Source organism: Brachyistius frenatus, unplaced genomic scaffold, assembly GCF_029030835.1.
Source record: "Brachyistius frenatus isolate BFR_SWC_R1_liver_20210118 unplaced genomic scaffold, ASM2903083v1 Contig_16, whole genome shotgun sequence".
NCBI classification, from domain to species: Eukaryota; Metazoa; Chordata; class Actinopteri; family Embiotocidae; genus Brachyistius; species Brachyistius frenatus.
In genome coordinates, this window is record NW_027210615.1 from 5,665,124 (window position 1) to 5,683,182 (window position 18,059).

The 18,059-nt window shown below is 39.4% G+C and overlaps 1 protein-coding gene across 1 annotated transcript; it reads left to right on the forward strand.

The window, feature by feature from the left end:
- The first annotated feature begins 1,972 nt into the window (after positions 1 to 1,972).
- LOC138618378 (mitogen-activated protein kinase 14A) lies at positions 1,973 to 14,238 on the forward strand. The gene is made up of 12 exons (XM_069694105.1): positions 1,973 to 2,168; positions 3,417 to 3,546; positions 5,158 to 5,216; positions 5,539 to 5,650; positions 10,049 to 10,078; positions 10,666 to 10,713; positions 10,930 to 11,044; positions 11,136 to 11,207; positions 11,963 to 12,042; positions 12,221 to 12,299; positions 12,658 to 12,831; positions 13,424 to 14,238. The coding sequence occupies exons 1-12, from the start codon at positions 2,035 to 2,037 to the stop codon at positions 13,483 to 13,485; spliced, it is 1,095 nt and encodes a 364-aa protein (XP_069550206.1). The 5' UTR covers positions 1,973 to 2,034; the 3' UTR covers positions 13,486 to 14,238.
- Positions 14,239 to 18,059: the final 3,821 nt, after the last annotated feature.

Genomic DNA, 18,059 nt, shown 5'->3' on the forward strand with positions numbered 1-18,059 from the left:
ACTGTTGTGGATAAAACAGTGTACTTATATAAAGGCTACTTGTAACTTTTAACTCTTATGTTTAAAGTATGTGTCTGTAGATCTGTCTGCATTCATTTTCGTCATTACTTCCTTACCCTTACGACCCAAAGTGCGCGCTAACGTCAGTTTTATTTTGAAAATGTTACCCAGAAATGTTGCTCCACGTCTGCTAACTTCACCCTGGGCAGTTGAATGCTGTGTGTAACTCGGCTGCAGTTTTCCAGTGGTACTCTTGTTTCACTGTACAAACATGAACACGGATTTTTCTGTGATCGAGCTTTACAGCTTCACACTGTAGAGTGTCTTCCAGAACATACAGCACATTGGGCCAATGGATTTGTGCTGGCTGACATGTTCACAGTATTACTAATAAGTATGTTTTCCAGTTATGCCCAATTTGAATACTGTTTTGTGACAATGCAAGTTTTGATCAGTAGGTTCAATTGATGATGGTCATTTTTAATCAAACCAAAGAGTGTAGAGCTTCTGTGAAGCACTCTGTGTTTTAGAAACTACAGTCTATTACTGTCATCATTAAAGAATTGTTATTAAAAATGTGAATAACTAACTCCTGAACTGAAATCCTTCAAAAATAATTAAAAAAAAAGAAACAGTAACGCATAGAGGGGACTCTCCTCTTTGTCTGTACTTGTACCTGAATGACGTGTGACTGCCCTCTGTTGGTTTAAAGTCAGCTTTGTTTCCCAAATGTGATGTTGAAAGTGGCATGAGAGAAAGAAAAAAGTTTTGTTTTTAATTACAAACAAACCATAATTAAAAGTCCCAGAAGTAAGTTTCTAGTCACTCTGACTCACATTTACAAATACTTTTGGACTAAGGTCAGTCCTAAAGTCCTAATGTTAAAGGTTGGTGATCTGGATACATTCATTTTGGTTCTTTTAAAGCTGAAGTCAGATGTACAATATTTTCATTTTATGTATTTGATTGAGACCATATTCCACCTAAGAGCTCATCATAAATTGGAATGTGCACATTATAGGCTACCTGAAGTATCCAAAGAGCACCAGTACCGCATAGCCTACCTGTAGCGCTTCTACTTCATTGTCTTCTGACTAACGTTTGAGGGGAAATCGTTAGTTTAGGTGGATTGCCTTGGACCTGCAATATATTGTTCAACTACCTGTTTCTTTAGGTTTTCTTACGACTTCTGGCCCTCTCAAAAATCTCAAAAAACACTTGATTGTTTTTGTTGTTGTTTGTTTGTTTGTTTGTTTGTTTGTTTGTTTAATAATTGCATTGCAATGGTGTATGATCATTGTTGTGTGTAAGCATGGTGAAATACAATGGATTTCCATATGGTGGGTAGAGTAATGATATAATTTGGCATTGGTTTATCACTAGTTTACAGGACATATAAAGTATTGAAAAAAAAGTAATTATTAGAATAAAATTTAAAAAAATATTTCATAAAAATAGTATATATTCTATATAATTGCTACATATTTTTAGCATTATTTTAATTTATATAGGCAGCTTTGATTACTAGCCTATTTTAGCAGACATGCCATGCTATCTTCAGGTGTGAAATAATTCCAAGTCACGATTTGCACACTGCATTGAGGGATCACCTAAAACAAAAACTCAACATAGTTGAATTAATTGAATTAAGTTTCAACTATTACAAAATGATTATCTATGTATCTGTGACATGGTTTAACTTTGTATTCTCAAAACCTAAACACATTTTCTTTTCAAGTTTAAGGATCTTTACAGAGGAAAATGGCAGTGATAATGCCACAGAACGACCATTTTCTTTTCTTTTTAACACAATACAGATCAGATGTGCGTCAACATGTTTCTGACAGCTGATAACGTGGCTCTCTGTGTGGAATGAGGGAGGCCGCAGAGAAACGGGGGCGTCTCCTTGCTCCAATCTTACCTTTACCGCTAGATCTCATTTCACCTCACCTGTCAGGTTGGAGCACCAAGGCTGCCTGTAATCTCTTTGTATGGTTAAAAACCCGACTGAAAACTGAAACAGAACAGCGCCGTATGGCGTCTCAAGTAAAAGAATCCCCTGTCAGACCAGGCTTTCACAGACTGGAGGTCCAGAAAACGACATGGGACGTCCCGGAGAGGTATACCACGCTGCGGCCTATCGGCTCCGGAGCTTACGGGACTGTCTGGTGAGTGTCAATGGTGTCATTCCTTTACTATTGTGTATTGCAAAATAAAAAAAGGCACTTGCACTTTTCCCCTTTAATAATAATGTAGGCCTAATAGCTGCAAACCATAGAACTGATGAAAAGTAGACAACCTCATTTTGTTCTGCCTTTTACTGACAATTCTATTTTACGTGATAAAGTTATTACGCCTTATTTTACATAACAAATAAAGGCAGTTAAATTACAATTACTCACCTCCAACACAGACTACATTAATGTTTATTGTATAGCTGTTGAAATAAAAGTTTTTGAAATGTTAAAATGTAATAGTGATTCTCCGTTAGGCTATCCTCTGTTTTACAAATGGTGAAGGGAGCTCAAAAGCCCACATTTTTTAAACTGAATATTAAAATGCTTTGCATCTCAAATTATTTTCTATAGGCTGTCGTGATTTTTGTAGCCCTTAAGTCTGCATTCCACTCCCAGACTTATGTTGCAGGCTATCCAAGAGGCCTTACCTCTGCTAACAGAAGCACTATTGTCCGCCTGAGGCAGGTCAGCAAGTTGATGCAGGTCCTCCGATATGACAAGAATCTCCACCACCAACCTAGAACAACCCAGCATACAGGAATCCAAGATATCCCAGACATAGTACGATCTAATGAAGCCCCTGACAGACAAAGATTTCATAGCTGATGTTTCTATAGCACAAGGGACAACAGGTCTGAATACTTAACAACTAATTTGTTGGGTTTAATTTCAGATATGTTATTTTTCAATTATAACTACAGGGATATATCTATATGTATTTTAAAGTTTTATTTCACAAGTCAGAGCAGGCTCTTTTTTCATGTTTTCTTTGTAAACTTCCAACAGAAACTCCTACACAAATGATTTTTTTATTTACTGTAAAGTAATTTCTACAATTACTGTAGAGTTATTAATAATTAGTCAATTAATTGAATAGTCAGCCACAGTACGGCCAAAAAATAGCCAAACATTCTCTGTCTCCAGCTACTCGAAAATGAGGATTATTTTTCTGTTGTATGTGACTCTAAATTGAAGATCTTTGAGTTTTGAAATGTTGGTCTATACATAACCAGCAATTTTAAATGGTTTTAAATTATTTCAGACTAAACAGGGAATCAGTTATTGCCTTTTGAAACAAGTATTGCTTAAGTACTGGGAGTAATAAATGTCAGTTGTTGCCACACATTACAGTAACAATAACAATCATGTGAATCACTGAGTCCTGTTGATCCCATTTAGCTCTGCCCTTGACCAAAAGACCAAGGAAAAGGTGGCCATCAAGAAGCTGTATCGGCCTTTCCAGTCCCTCATCCACACCAAGCGGGCCTACAGGGAACTCAGGCTGCTACGCCACATACAGCACGAAAATGTAGGAACTGGGTAAAAAGTGAAAATAAATAAATAAACAACTGTACCATCATAGTGCCTATCATACAAACGATAATTATTTAAGTCTATTGGTTCAAGCATGCAGATCAGTCAAAGGCAAAACGCAAAAATCGTAATTCCTTTTCCCTGTAAACATGTTATGATCACTGCAATAATGAAGCGCTGTTAAATAAAGGCACCACTGTCAAAGTGACTCTGAGAGCCAAGAGAAAAGCTGTTGAGAGGTTTTAGTCTTACAATCTTAGTCCCATTTAGTCCTCTCACTTTCACGAAAAGTCGATTTTGAGGATAAGCAAACTTTGTTGATAATTCCACAAACACCCATAATCTCGCCCGTGTGCCCTGACTAGCTGTTAGTGTTATGTATTTTTAGAACCCTCATGGCTCAGTATTTTCACTGAACACCTGTGAATGAGTGTGTCTCTTGTCAAAGGAAAAGGCATCAAGAAAAGACTTGTGATCCATTTTTTTTAAATCTTGGGCCGGGTTGTTTTTTTTCTTCGTATTGTATCAAATTAAAATGTAACTGGCTGTTCCAGCTTGAGCTCAAACTTCGGAATGGTTCCCACCTCGTCTCTGTTATGAAGACACAACCCACTGGCATTATTGGACACCCAGTATCACGTCAAAGTGTGTAGTACACCCATCAGACCACTAGAGGTGACTTGACTTTTACCTGGGATACCAGTGCCCAAGTCTGTGAGAAAACTATAGTCAACAGTGATTTCTTTTAAGTAACTTAACTAATGTACTTACTTAATACTTACATAATAAGTGCATAGCTATTTAACTTGCATGATGTAATTTGCATAATGTATGCAATCTTACTTACTTTGCGTAAAATTACTAAATGTAATCCAAAACATGATATTCTAAACTAACCCTAATTTAGGGTTGGTTTAGGCAACCATGTCACATTTAACCCAAACCATTATATTTTCTTAAAACTAACCATGTGGTTTTTGGTGCCTAACTTTAACATTGACATGGTATCCTGTAGTGGAAAGTGTGGCAACCTTAACATCATTGTCAAGAACTCACTTTTATGAGGCTGTCATTTGATTTGTAATTCACACTTTTATACATTTTTGCTCTTGTTTTTCAAGAGTCCAAATTTTTCCTGGTGATGGGAACAGAGAGAGCTATTGTATTTCAATATTCTCCCCCAATTGTCTCTGATCCATAAAGCCCACAGTTGATCATTTTGGCCCTGCAATCGTGGAGCTCTTACTGACTGAATTTAGGGATTTTTGTTTGTTTTTGTTTTTGTTTTTTTTGCAAAGATAACTGAGGGTTTACAGGGTTAAAGAGAAAATCCAAGCACAATGAAGTCAGTAATGGATGCACAAATTGTTTAGAGGTGATCTCGGAGAAATGCAGTGCAGATACATGACAGCAATGACTGTGAATGACTGTAAAGACGAAGAATGTGATCTTATGAGCACAGGAGCCACAGATACTTCAGAGCTAAAAGATGTTACTAACTTTCCAAACTCTGCACCGCATGTGGACTGTGTGCAAGACTTTAATATACATTAAGTCTATTATAAGTATTGGTATTTAAATATGTTGGCTATGTTTTCCCTTAAAGGTGATCTGCCTCCTTGACGTCTTCACACCTGACTCCACACTGGAGAAATTCCAAACCTTGTAAGTTAGAATGGCATTCTCCTACTAGTTGTCGCAGCTTGTTGTGATCTTGTGTGTGTGCGTGTGTGCATGTTTGAAAGTTCAAGTCAGGCAGTAGGAGAGCAGGCTTATTCTTGTTTGTTTTGGTTGGTTTATGCAGTTGTATTTCCTCACCAGAGCAATAAGCTCTTGCCCTTGACAGTATTTGGTGTTTACAGTACAGTAATACAGCATGTATACAGTAGTTTGACTTTGTGCCTTTTGATGGACTTATTGATCAATTTTTGTTTATCAATTTGTTCTTTCCCTCATTGCTCACCTCTCACTATTCTTCTGTCTCTAGTTATATGGTAATGCCCCTTGTAGCCCAGGATCTGGGCCACATTATGAAGAAGAGAAGATTAACTAATCGCATCACCACATACCTGTTCTACCAGCTTCTAAGAGGCCTTAAGGTGAGTGTTTATGTATTTGTTCTATCACAGCATGTTTTATATGACGCTCATAGGGCCAATTGCATATAGACACATTTTAAAACCAATGCAGTTAAACCGATGCAGTAAAAAGCCATTTTTTTTTTTTAAAGGACATATACTTACAGTTGTAAAATTGCAGATGAATGATGCTGAAATATAATTAGTGAAAGATAATAATAAAAAATAAAAAAAAAGGCAGTGGAAGTCCTGAAGCTGAAGTCTCAATTCAAGTGAAATTATGTTGACCATATTGGTGCAAAATTCAAGTGAATTTCATGCACCAAGAGAAAATAAAGCTACGATGTGCAGAATTAAACTGAAGGTGTCAGCTGAACTAATCACTGAAAGCAGACAAACTCTCGATGAGAGATGAAAGCAGTGAAACTGTCAGTTTATGTGTAAGCACTGTAAGCAGGTAAACAAATGCCCCTTTTGAAATGCTCAACTTCCCATTAATCTGACGGCAGTTTAATGTCTTTGTCTCAAGTCTGAAGCAGCACTCTGGTCACTTCTTCGTAAAAGTCATGACAGCAATCTTACGAGTTTGAAAATAGCTATATTTCCATATCACGTTCAGCATGTAACAAGTCTGAACTGAATGCTGTCGGATTAATACAAGACTGCACAAGGTGAAACATGCAGACACCATCTTAAGATCACTGTAATAAGTATATTTTCCCAGTCATCAACTCTCATGCACAAAATCCATCAAATGAGCTGTGAAAGAGATAATTTTAAGGTGTTTAGACAAGGTTGCTGTATTTGTAGAGCACATTTCAAAGAGTGTGTGAATTAAATAAAATATTTCTTGAGTGTAAAATCCCAATGTAACATGGTCAGAAAACTTTCCATCCTAAAATAACACACAAAGAAACAAATAACACAAACCATGTTAAGAATATCAATATTAAAGAAATAATGTTAAAAGAATAGCAACCCAGGCCTAAGTCAGCATGACTAGGGTGGACTTGAACCATCCCTAACAATACGATTTGTCAAATAAGTAAGGTTCTGTCTTCCATTCTACTTTTGGAAACTCTTGGAATCATAAGTCTGCATTCTGAAGTCAAATACTGTGATACTATGAAATTTCAAGATAGGACAGAGCTTGGTCGGAAAGTATTCACAGCGCTTCTCTTTTTACACATTTTGTTACGTTACAGCCTTATTCCAAAATGGATTAAATTCATTTTTTTCCTCAAAATTCTACACGCAATATCTCATAATGACAAAGTGAAAATAGTTTGTTTAAAATTTTTGCAAATCTATTAAAAATAAAGAACGAAAATATAACACGTACATAAGTATTCACAGCCTTTGCTCAATATTTTGTTGAAGCACCCTACGGTAGAAATTACAGCCTCAAGTCTTTTTGAGTATGATGCTATAAGCTTGGCACCTATTCTTGGGCAGTTTCTCCCATTCTTCTTTGCAGGACCTCTCAAGCTCCATCAGGTTGGATGGGGAGTGTCGGTGCACAGCCATTTTCAGATCTCTCCAGAGATGTTCAATCGGGTTCAAGTCTGGGCTCTGGCTCAGCCACTCAAGGACATTCACAGAGTTGTCCCGAAGCCACTCCTTTATTATCTTGGCTGTGTGCTTCGGGTCGTTGTCCTGTTGGAAGATGAACCTTCGCCCCAGTCTGAGGTCCAGAGCGCTCTGGAGAAGGTTTTCATCAAGGATGTCTCTGTACATTGCTGCATTCATCTTTCCCTCCATCCTGACTAGTCTCCCAGTTCCTGCCACTGAAAAACATCCCCACAGCATGATGCTGCCACCACCATGCTTCACCGTAGAGATGGTATTGGCCAGGTGATGAGCAGTGCCTGGTTTCCTCCAAACATGACACTTGGCATTCAGGCCAAAGAGTTCAATCTTTGTTTCATCAGACCAGAGAATTTAGTTTCTCATGGTCTGAGAGTCCTTCAGGTGCCTTTTGGTAAACTCCAGGTGGGCTGTCATGTGCCTTTTACTGAGGAGTGTCTTCCGTCTGGCCACTCTACCATACAGGCCTGCTTGGTGGAGTGCTGCAGAGATGGTTGTCCTTCTGGAAGGTTCTCCTCTCTTCACAGACCAACACTGGAGCTGTCAGAGTGACCATCGGGTTCTTGGTCACCTCCCTGACTAAGGCCCTTCTCCCCCGATCGCTCAGTTTGGCCGGGCGGCCGACTCTAGGAAGAGTCCTGGTGGTTCCAAACTTCTTCCATTTACAGATGATGGAGGCCACTGTGCTCATTGGGACCTTCAATGCTGCAGAAATTTTTCTGTACACTTCCCCAGATCTGTGCCTCGATACAATCCTGTCTCGGAGGTCTACAGACAATTCTTTGGACTTCATGACTTGGTTTGTGCTCTGACATGCACTGTCAACTGTGGGACCTTATATAGATGGTGTGTGTCTTTCCAAATCATGTCCAATCAACTGAATTTACCACAGGTGAACTCCAATCAAGTTGTAGAAACATCTCAAGGATGATCAGTGGAAACAGGATGCACCTGAGCTCAATTTTGAGTGTCATGGCAAAGGCTGTGAATACTTATGTTCATGTGATTTTTTTTTTTTTTCGGTTTTGATTTTTAATAGATTTACAAAAATTTCAACAAAAAAAAATCATTTCACGTTGTCATTTTGGGGTATTGTGTGTAGAATTTTGAGGGAAAAAATGAATTTAATCCATTTTGGAATAAGGCTGTAATATAAGAAAATGTGGAAAAAGTGAAGCGCTGTGAATACTTTCCAGATGCACTGTACATAGATTAATATGAAAGGAGAAGGACTTTCAATTCTATTCTTGATTTTTAGTTTTGAGCCAATAAAGAGAAGCTAATATGGGAAGCATATGATTTATCTTGCTAAATCCTGTCAGTATTCTTGCTGCAGCATTTTGAATGAATCTAGCCATGTGTTTCCAATGATCATCCATGGCAGCTCTGTGGTTAAATAAATGACCATCCAGCAAAACAACTTTCACTGCATCCAGCATTTGAGTTAATACGAATGAACATCCTTTCATTTGATGCTTGAAAATATACTGAATGGGATTTTAAACTCCACAAAATAACAGTATGATAAACTTTGATAAACTTTATACACGTATTGCACTAGACTACAATACCCTATATGAAATGAATTACAGCAGTAGGTAATGCTTAATTACTTTACATTTTTTGGGGTTAGCTCATTTTCTGTTTAATGGGAGTTTGATTAAAATCAATTTAAAGACAAACTAGTCTGGGACATGTTAGCTTGGTGCATGAGCTAGAAGGTTAGTGTGTGGCAACTCACTGTGACGTCAGCCAGTATTTCATGAACAACCATTTTGAAGCCATGACTCTGGCGTTTTGGCTGCTGCCATCAAAGTTTCAAATTTTGGGGAAACAGTAAAATGTCACAGAAAGCCAAATCCAGCGAGTAGGAGAGGTTAGGAGCGACGATTGCATTGTTGAGGGCGAGCATTTTGTGAGTTTTAAATGGTGCTATGAGTGGGCGTCTTGTCATATTGGAGAACCCAAGAGCCATTGCATCACAGTTCAGGTCATGTTTTCCCTCAGTCGCCTCAGAACATCAGAGTGGAACTCACGATTGAGAGTCTGACCCCGTAGGATTAATTCATAGTGTACAACCCCAGGAATATTAGAATTGACTAATTCAGAATACTTATTTAACAAAGTTATTGCCTCCCTGTGCTCTGTGTAGAGTTTACTATGCAATAGGAACAGACTTGATTGCACGTCATATATTATCTAAATTTAAACTGTATTTTAAAAACATGGTGACAAACAACAGGACTCCAAATGTTAGATACATATGAATTTATAATGAAAGGAAGCAAAATAAAAGAGTTTGGAAGAGCAATGTGTTAACCTTTATTTCTGACACCTTACCAGCACGTAAGGTGATGCTTTCAGTTTAGGAATTAAAATGTCATTCACAGTCAAAATGTGGACGTTGAAATGGATGTTTGACTGCTTCCCCTTTGTTTATGCTAGTTGATGTGTAACCAAGGGTGCTCAGTTGAAACAATCCAGAAAGCACGTTTTAAACTGGAAAGCTTCACCAACCTCTTTGGCTCTTTTTATTTGAATTTAGATGCAAATGTCTTTGATCCCAAAATGTTTTCTCGATCTCATCAGTGCTTCTGCTCTGTGAGAGCAGTCTGGGTTTGGTCTGACGGCTGGAAAATGTACAAAACATAGCCCCCACAATCACCTGTAGGAGGAGACTTTGTGGTGTGTAAGGATTTACACTATGTCATTTAGAGAGCCATAAGTCTGTGGACCTGCTTACTCTGCTAAACAAACACTAGTGTGTAATTACAGCATGTCTACGTCTACTGTTTCACATTGTCTCTAAATATATGTTATTCCTCTTTGCAGTACATTCATTCTGCAGGAATCATTCACCGGGTAGGTATATGAACATTTTATAATACACCACTTAGCTGAACCGATTTTGTCCTTACGTCTGAAGTGCAGTTATGGGAATAGTTCAATATTTTGCGAAATAGATTTTCTTGCTGCTGGAGCAGTTATCTTAGATTGGCATAAAGATTTGAAAAACGCTGTGATGCGTTGATGATATTGTGTACGAACAGTTTACACATGTTGAACGCCAATTTATGAGCACTGATGACACTGGTTTACATCTGTTCCAGGGATTCAAGGCTGCAATCCTGTAGTGTGAACTTGGTATAACTACTAAATCCCCAAAACTAGCAAATGTATTGATAACCGGTTGCAGATGCACCCAGGCCTGATTACCAAATGGCCCCATTCAATCCAGACATCGCTTAGATAAACCATTTTAAAAAGCAGGAAGTTTGCTGAAAAGTTTCACCAGGAGAGGGTTGACAATCTTCTCATCTAATTCTCAGCAAAGAAACAAATAAGAGGATTTCCCAAAGTATGGAACTATTGCTTTGAGTATTTCATAGTGTATATTTGCTAAAGGTCATAAAACGCTTCATGATAGAGCAAAACTTTGTGTCCTTTAGGATCTGAAGCCTGGTAATCTTGCTGTGAGTGAGAACTGTGATTTAAAGGTAAGTTCTAAAAAAAAAAAAAAAAAAAGTATCAAAACAAAGAGCTGCTCTATACAGTCACGATGATGATTAGTTTCAGCATAATGTGTGAAAAAATATTGTAATTTTTCTTTTTTAACATTTAACACACTTGTATCCATGGTTTAATGTGCAATGCAGTGCAAATTAAAAGTGAGTACAGAAGATGCAACAATAATCCACCGTAACTATTCTCAGATCCTGGACTTTGGCCTGGCAAGACAGACAGAGAGTGAGATGACAGGTTATGTAGTGACACGCTGGTACAGAGCACCAGAGGTCATATTCAACTGGATGCACTACAGTCAGACAGGTAATCCCTTTCTGTTTGTTTAAAATAGAACAGAATATTGCAGTATGCCTTTTTATTATTAAAATTGTCTCTCTGCCACCCTCCCTCACAGTGGACGTCTGGTCAGCCGCCTGCATCCTGGCTGAAATGATTACCGGCCAGGTGCTTTTCCCAGGACATGACAGTATCCACACACATGTTCTAATAAAATTGTGGAGACTCAATTACAGGACCCAGAAACTCATGCTGCTATTTTAATTTTTAAAATACAGAATTTTGTGAGAACAGGTGCAGCATGGTCCACCCATGTTACACATGTAGGTCAGTTTGATCGTCAATCATGTCGTAAAGTCCTCTCTGAGAGCTTTCTAACTGACAGCTGAGAGGAAATGAGTGAAAATCAACCCACATGTGGTCATTGTGTAATCTTGGTTTGGAGATAAATGTAAACCTGTGTTTCAGACTGAAGCTGTGGCATTTGAAAGATGTTGCGTTTACCACAAATGGAAGGTCAAATGCAACTATGCTATTGTTTGCGTCATGGGAAAAGTACCATCCAGCGTTTTTGCAACATTTCTGACCTTTTGGAGAAAAAAAAAATTGTCTATCGTGACTCCCCCAACTTAATGAAAGTGCGATACTAAACTGCTAAAATACCCATCTAACTGTTTTTTTTTTTTTTTTTTTTAATTTTTACACAAATTGAAATTGAAATTAAAAGATTTTTCTGCATGTGGGTGATGAAAATGAAATTAAAATACACAACTCAAAGGAGAAAATCTTAGCAAGCATGACAAGCAGTTACGTTTTGTAACACTGTGCTGCTACATCATGTGTCGAACTTTAGACTTGCAGAAACGCAGGCTGTGTCAGTTCATGTGACTGCTCTGATGATTGATCTACCTGGTGAATGCTGAGTCCTCCTTAACCAGTGATCAGGTATTGATCAGCTGAAGAAGATCCTCCGTCTGACGGGAACACCAGACTCCTCCCTGGTGCGGAAGATGCAGAGTGAGGATGTGAGTTTTGTCTGTTTTGCATGCCAAATTTTTTTGGGCTGTCATCAACACATTGCATTGATGAGTGCATTTCCAAATATCAGTAAAAAATTATACAGGTTTTACATCAGCTTTTTTGTTGTTGTCACGTTCTTCTCTGTATTAGAATAAACTGTAACAATTATTTCCTGTTTTCCAGGCACAATCGTATGTTCAAGGTCTCCCTCCTCAAAAGAAGAAAAATTTCAAGGAAGTGTTCTCATCCATGGATGGGAATGGTGTGCTTCACCTTGTTGATTTAAATATATCACATTGTTTAAATGGAAGAACTGGTGTACCATCTTGCTCCACTGTTAAAGAAAAAAAAACTTTCAAGGATTTATTATGAACATAATTGATTGAAGTTTATCTTCTTGATAACACTATAGATAAAATAGCACTTCAATGATCCACGAGTTAAAGATAAAGTGCTTCAAATGCAATAAAAGCATCTGATTTATTGCACAATTATTTAAACAACAGGCTGAGTTAAGAAAGTGATGAAGGTGGACAGTTTCAGGATACGTGCTCTTCTAAAACCTGGATTTCTTTAAAAGTAAAAAGATTCTAAAGTGTTTTCTGTCTTGGTGCCTCAAGCTGTAGATCTGCTGGAGGGGATGCTGCTGCTGGATCCAGAGAACCGGTTGACAGCCAAGCAGGGACTATCCCACCCCTTCCTGGCTGAATATCACGACCCCGAGAGTGAAACAGACTCTCATCTGTATGATGACTCCTTCGAGAGCTTGGAGCTCGCCATTGGCGAGTGGAAGAGTAAGTACAGCTGCATAAAACAGAGGTTGCGACTTTTTTTTACAGTGTACATGTGAAGCCTAAACCATGATGGAGAAATATTGCAGTATATTAAAGATTAATCAATACTTTGTGGTAAAGTAACAGAATTCCCTCTGTGCCCAGCACAGTATCACGGCAAAGCATGTAATACACTGTCAGTCCACTAGAGACGTGTCAGTGTCACGTTTTGTCTCAGCTAAGTGTGAGAAGTACAAGCATATATGAAGAGGGTCAAAGAAGGAGGTCATGTGACAGAGGTCATGTGACCAAGTAGAAAAACACTGAAGGAGGTGACAGTGATTCACCGAAGTCAACGTGGATTTTTAGCTACGTACATAACCAAACAGATTTAACAAAAATAACCTCTGTGAAGTAGCTACAAAATGTTACTTGCGCAGAATTACTTTTTAAATCCAAACCAAGTGTGACATGGTATAATTTAGTGGACTGATAGGTGTATCACACGTTTAGCGTGATATTGGTTTGCACTGACATATTCTCAAAAGACAAATCTACACTTTAGTGATATCAGTTTTTAACACTGCTTTCCATTTTATTTTTATCCAATCAGGTCTTATCCATATGGAGATCATGACCTTCGACCCTGACAATCCCAGTAAGACAGCCATGTAGGAAGCTCTGTGTACTGGTGCCCCCCATTGTTTCGGTATAATACATGCACATAGGTCAATAACACTGGCATACACTGCAGCATCAACTATCTTGAAAGTATATTTTTTTCTGGTGCGTCTGACGTGTTACAATTCAAGTGTATTTTACCAAATAGCAGCTTTACTTGGTACAGTGGCCTGTTCTGCTAGCAGTAATGCTGCTTTGGTCGTGTAAGTGTTGGCCTGTACCTTGGATATGATCAAAACCACTGGATTCTAAAGTGCTGTCTTTTCATTTTAATAAGAGCTAAATATTTGAACAAAATACCTAATTAATTAAGGCCCACTTTTTTTGATGCCTTTCATCCTAATGTTTTCATCAGCAGATCATCTCACTGTTCTGACTGAAGTGTATGAATTTAAGCGCCAAGAAAAAATAAATAATTTGACCTCGAGTTAAGATGATTTCAATTCCAGAGTCGAGGATACATGTTTAGGCTCAACATAAAATATATTATATTATACACTGCACAAACTATCAGTATCAGGTTCATAAATTCAGGAAGATGACCCTAGTTTAGAATAAGTACATGTGTCTCATTTTGTATGTTTTTGTGTGACGTACCATAATTTGTAAAGGGTGTATCATGTAGTTTTACTGTAGGACTCTTTTCATTTTCTGGAGCTTTATATTTCTTCAGTTATTTTTACTGTTCCATTCTCAGTCATTTGTGTTAAAACATTTCAATAAAAAAAGACAGGACTTTGAATGACTTCCAGTGTCATGGAAGAATCTGTCCGTGTAGGAATACTGGGTAGGATTTAATGGCATTCAAGGAGTTCAAATCTTATTGCAATGCTTTGCAAATAACCGAGTGTCCAATTTGGTGACATGTAGGGATTGGAAATAATTCTTGTTTGCAGTCACTAGAGGGCAGCATTAGTTCACAGCAAAGATTCTTAGAGAAGGCTGGAGATGAGGTGATGGTGTTTTCAGACATAAAATCCAAATACACAAGTACTTTAAGGATAAATAGGAAAAAGGTTGTAAGATTTTTCAGAATTTTTTTTATATATTATACACTCCTAAATTTAGAATATGACTGTTGTATTGCCATGAATTATTTTCATGAATTGTAATAGCACTAATGCGGTTTGCTCTGCTGCTCTAGTTAGCAATATGTTTTTATGCACAAGCAGCATGACTATGATTTCACCAGTCGCGACTTTGGTCTGGACTGAATATCTAATTCATTGTTAGCTGGATTGCCTGCTTTAGTGTCATCATGGCAGTCACATTTGAGCTTTTGAAACTGTTGGATGAAATGCCATAAACGTTGGTTCAGACATTCATCTACCTCTCAGAACGAACTGCTGTGTTTATGTGGATTTCTCGGACAGCTGAACAACATAACAAATGTTACTGAAGGTACTGTGGTAACACTACCTGTCACAGTCACCGTGGTCAGTCCAAACTGCAGTCCATCTCATTTCTCTCATTCCCTGAATCCAGAACAATTGCCGTGTCTCAGTTTGCGTCCTTCTGTTAGTACACATACAGGTAGTACACCGCATGTTAGCGCACTGGTGTGGTGTGTGAATTTTGACAGGGAAGTATTTTCTCAAATTGCACACAGACATTGTGCACTAAAATTTGAATTCATCACCTGCCTAAAAATAAAAGGGTCTCAAGCCTCCTGTTTCAGGCACACAATAACAAACTGGTGGCTTCTACCCAATGACAGCGGGGACACTTATTGTTATATTGTTTACATCATCAGCTGCTGCCTCCTCCGCCTCCTTCTGCGACGTAGAATATATATCAAGGGCCAAACCACGTTATCTACATTTTGCAGCTAGTGCTTCTGTACTTTTACTTCAGTGGGATTTTTAATGCAGGACGTTTACTTGTAATGTAATATTGTTACATTGGTACTGAATTTAAGACAAGATAAGATAAGATAATCCTTTATTAGTCCCGCAGTGGGGACATTTACGTAGTAGATAGTGCAAACCTTACAAACAAGAGTAAAAACAACATAATACAAAAAACAACGTACCAAAATAAGTAAATAAGAAATAAGTGATACAGTAATAAGTAAGTACAGTGCAAATCCACAATAACTAAATATGACCAGACAAAAATGGTATATACAGGCAGCATAATTTTTGAATTGCACAATACAGACAGAGTAATTCAATAATTAAATATATTGCACAGATTTTTGTGTTTGGTGGTTTACTGGGAGCACAGCTGGTTGTACAGCCTGACAGCAGCAGGAAGGACCTGCGGTATCTCTCCTTCACACACCGGGGGTGAATCAGCCGGTGGCTGAAGGAGCTGCTCAGAGCTGCCAGGGCGTCCTGCATGGGGTGGGAGGTGTCTTACCAGACTGTGCTAGTTGTCATTATTTGCCTTTACACACTTAGTCATTATTTCTACATTGTATGGGTGTTTATCATGTGTGCACATCTATGCGTGTCTGAGTGGTCCTCATGCAGTCAGTGATGGGGCCGCTCCATCACACCGTCCCTCCCCTCCCGGAGGTTGGCGATGTACGGCAACCTTGAGAGGTAGTCTGCTGCCAGGTTAGTTTTGCCCGATCGGTGTCGAATGACAAATTTGAATGTTGCAGGGAGAGGTACCAACAGGTGAGATGGCTGTTGTGGTCTTTCATGGAGTTTATCCAGGTTAGAGCACGGTGGTCAGTTTCCAGATCAAACTCTCTGCCAAATAGGTTGTACCGCAGACTTTTCAGAGACCATTTGATGGCCAGGCTTTCTTTCTCAACCACCAAGTACCTCTCCCGGGAAAGCAACTTGCGACTCAGGTACAGGACAGACTGTTCCTCTCCTTGGTCTCCTTGTGCGAGGACAGCACCAAGGCTGTACAGCAGACGCATCGACCTGCACCAGGAACCGTTTGCTGAAGTCAGGACATTTAAGAACCGGCGGTGAACACAGGATGGCTTTTAACCTGCGGAAGGCCTCCTCACATTCTTCCGTCCAGATGATGGGATTCTTCTGGTCCGTCTTTGTCAGTGCTGTGAGTGGGGCAGCAATGGTTGCAAACTGTGGCACAAACCGCTGGTACCACCCAGCCAATCCAAGGAACGATCGTACATCCTTCTTGCTTCGAGGTTGAGGGCAGCTAAGGATAGCCTCCACATTATCCACTTGTGGCCGCACGTCTCCTCTTCCCAGCTGGTAGCCCAGGTACCGTGTCTCCTGTCTGGCCCACTCACACTTTGAAAAAATTAGTCAGTCCAGCATCCTTTAATCTTTCCCAAGACTTTCCTCAGGTGTCGGATGTGTTCCTCCCAGGTGCTGCTGAAAATTACCACATCGTCAAGGTAAGATGCACTGCAGTCTTCACAACCCTGGAGAACCTTATCCATCAGTCTTTGGAAAGAGTCTGGAGGTCCATGCAATCCAAACAGCATCACTGTGAACTGAAAAAGTCCAGCCAGTGTGCAGAATGCTGTGTAGGGTCTGCTTGAGGACTCCAGAGGCACTTGCTAGTACCCCTTGCACAGGTCGAGGGTGGTGATGTACGCAGCAGACCCAATTTTCTCCAGTAGGTCATCAATCCTTGGAATTGGATAGGCATCAAACTCTGAGATGGAGTTAAGCTTAGCATAGTCACACACGACCAAGATGTACCGGTGGCCCTGGTTACTCTTCACCAAAGGACCAACAATATCCATGGCAATCTTTCGGAACGGTGTGGAGATGATGGGGAGTGGTAGCAGGAGGGCCCGATTAGACTTACGAGGAGCACAGGTTTTTTGACATGTGGGGCATGTAGTGCAATATGTTTAGATGTCTGTGTACATGCAAGGCCAATAAAAACGTGAACTAACCCGCATGTAAGTTTTGTGTCGGCCAAGGTGGCCAGCCCAGGGGACTGTGAGCCAGGTACATAATCAACTGTCTACCGTTAGCTGGAACCACCAGACTTTTATGGCCATCATGCAGTGTATACAAAACACCATCTTCAAAAACAAAACAATTACATCCCCACATCATTCACATTTGCTTTATCTACTAGTAAACAGAGATTTCAGCGTTTCATCATGTTTTTGTAAATCGGCAATATTTCCAGGCACTTCCCACTCTTTAGCTGCAGTCAAACTATTAATATCATGTCCAGTTAGCCTTAGCTGCTTTTCAAAGTGGCGATGGCGCCTTGAGTTCCTAGGCCCTCACACAAACTGCCATCCATGTCAGGGAGTGGTTGAACACCAGTTTTCGCCTGGGCTCGAGTAATCACAGGAGAGGAAATACATTGATTAGCATTGTCCCCTCTGTTAGACTCTTCCCCGTGCAGCAAGTGCATGAGTACAGGAAAGTCCGTTCCCAGAAGAACATCTACTGGCAGATGTTCTACCACCCCAACAGTCAACAGATACGGTTGATCATCAATAAAAACAGTCACTTCAGCTTTAGGGTTGGCATGAATGTCTCCATGTACACAGATAATGTCTGTTTTGTTATTAAAGCCTATGTTACCAACTGGTATGCAACATTTCTTTGCCAGCGATGTGAAGCTGCCAGTATCTAATAGCTGTCAGCTGCTGGCCATTTACTGTTAAT

Bases quoted from the DNA above. Each gene is read 5' to 3' on its own strand.
- LOC138618378 (XM_069694105.1), top strand. From the start codon at position 2,035: ATGGCGTCTCAAGTAAAAGAATCCCCTGTCAGACCAGGCTTTCACAGA. The intron at 10,714-10,929 runs GTAAGTTCTAAA...AACTATTCTCAG, and splicing joins GTGAGAACTGTGATTTAAAG to ATCCTGGACTTTGGCCTGGC. The intron at 11,045-11,135 runs GTAATCCCTTTC...CCTCCCTCACAG, and splicing joins GATGCACTACAGTCAGACAG to TGGACGTCTGGTCAGCCGCC.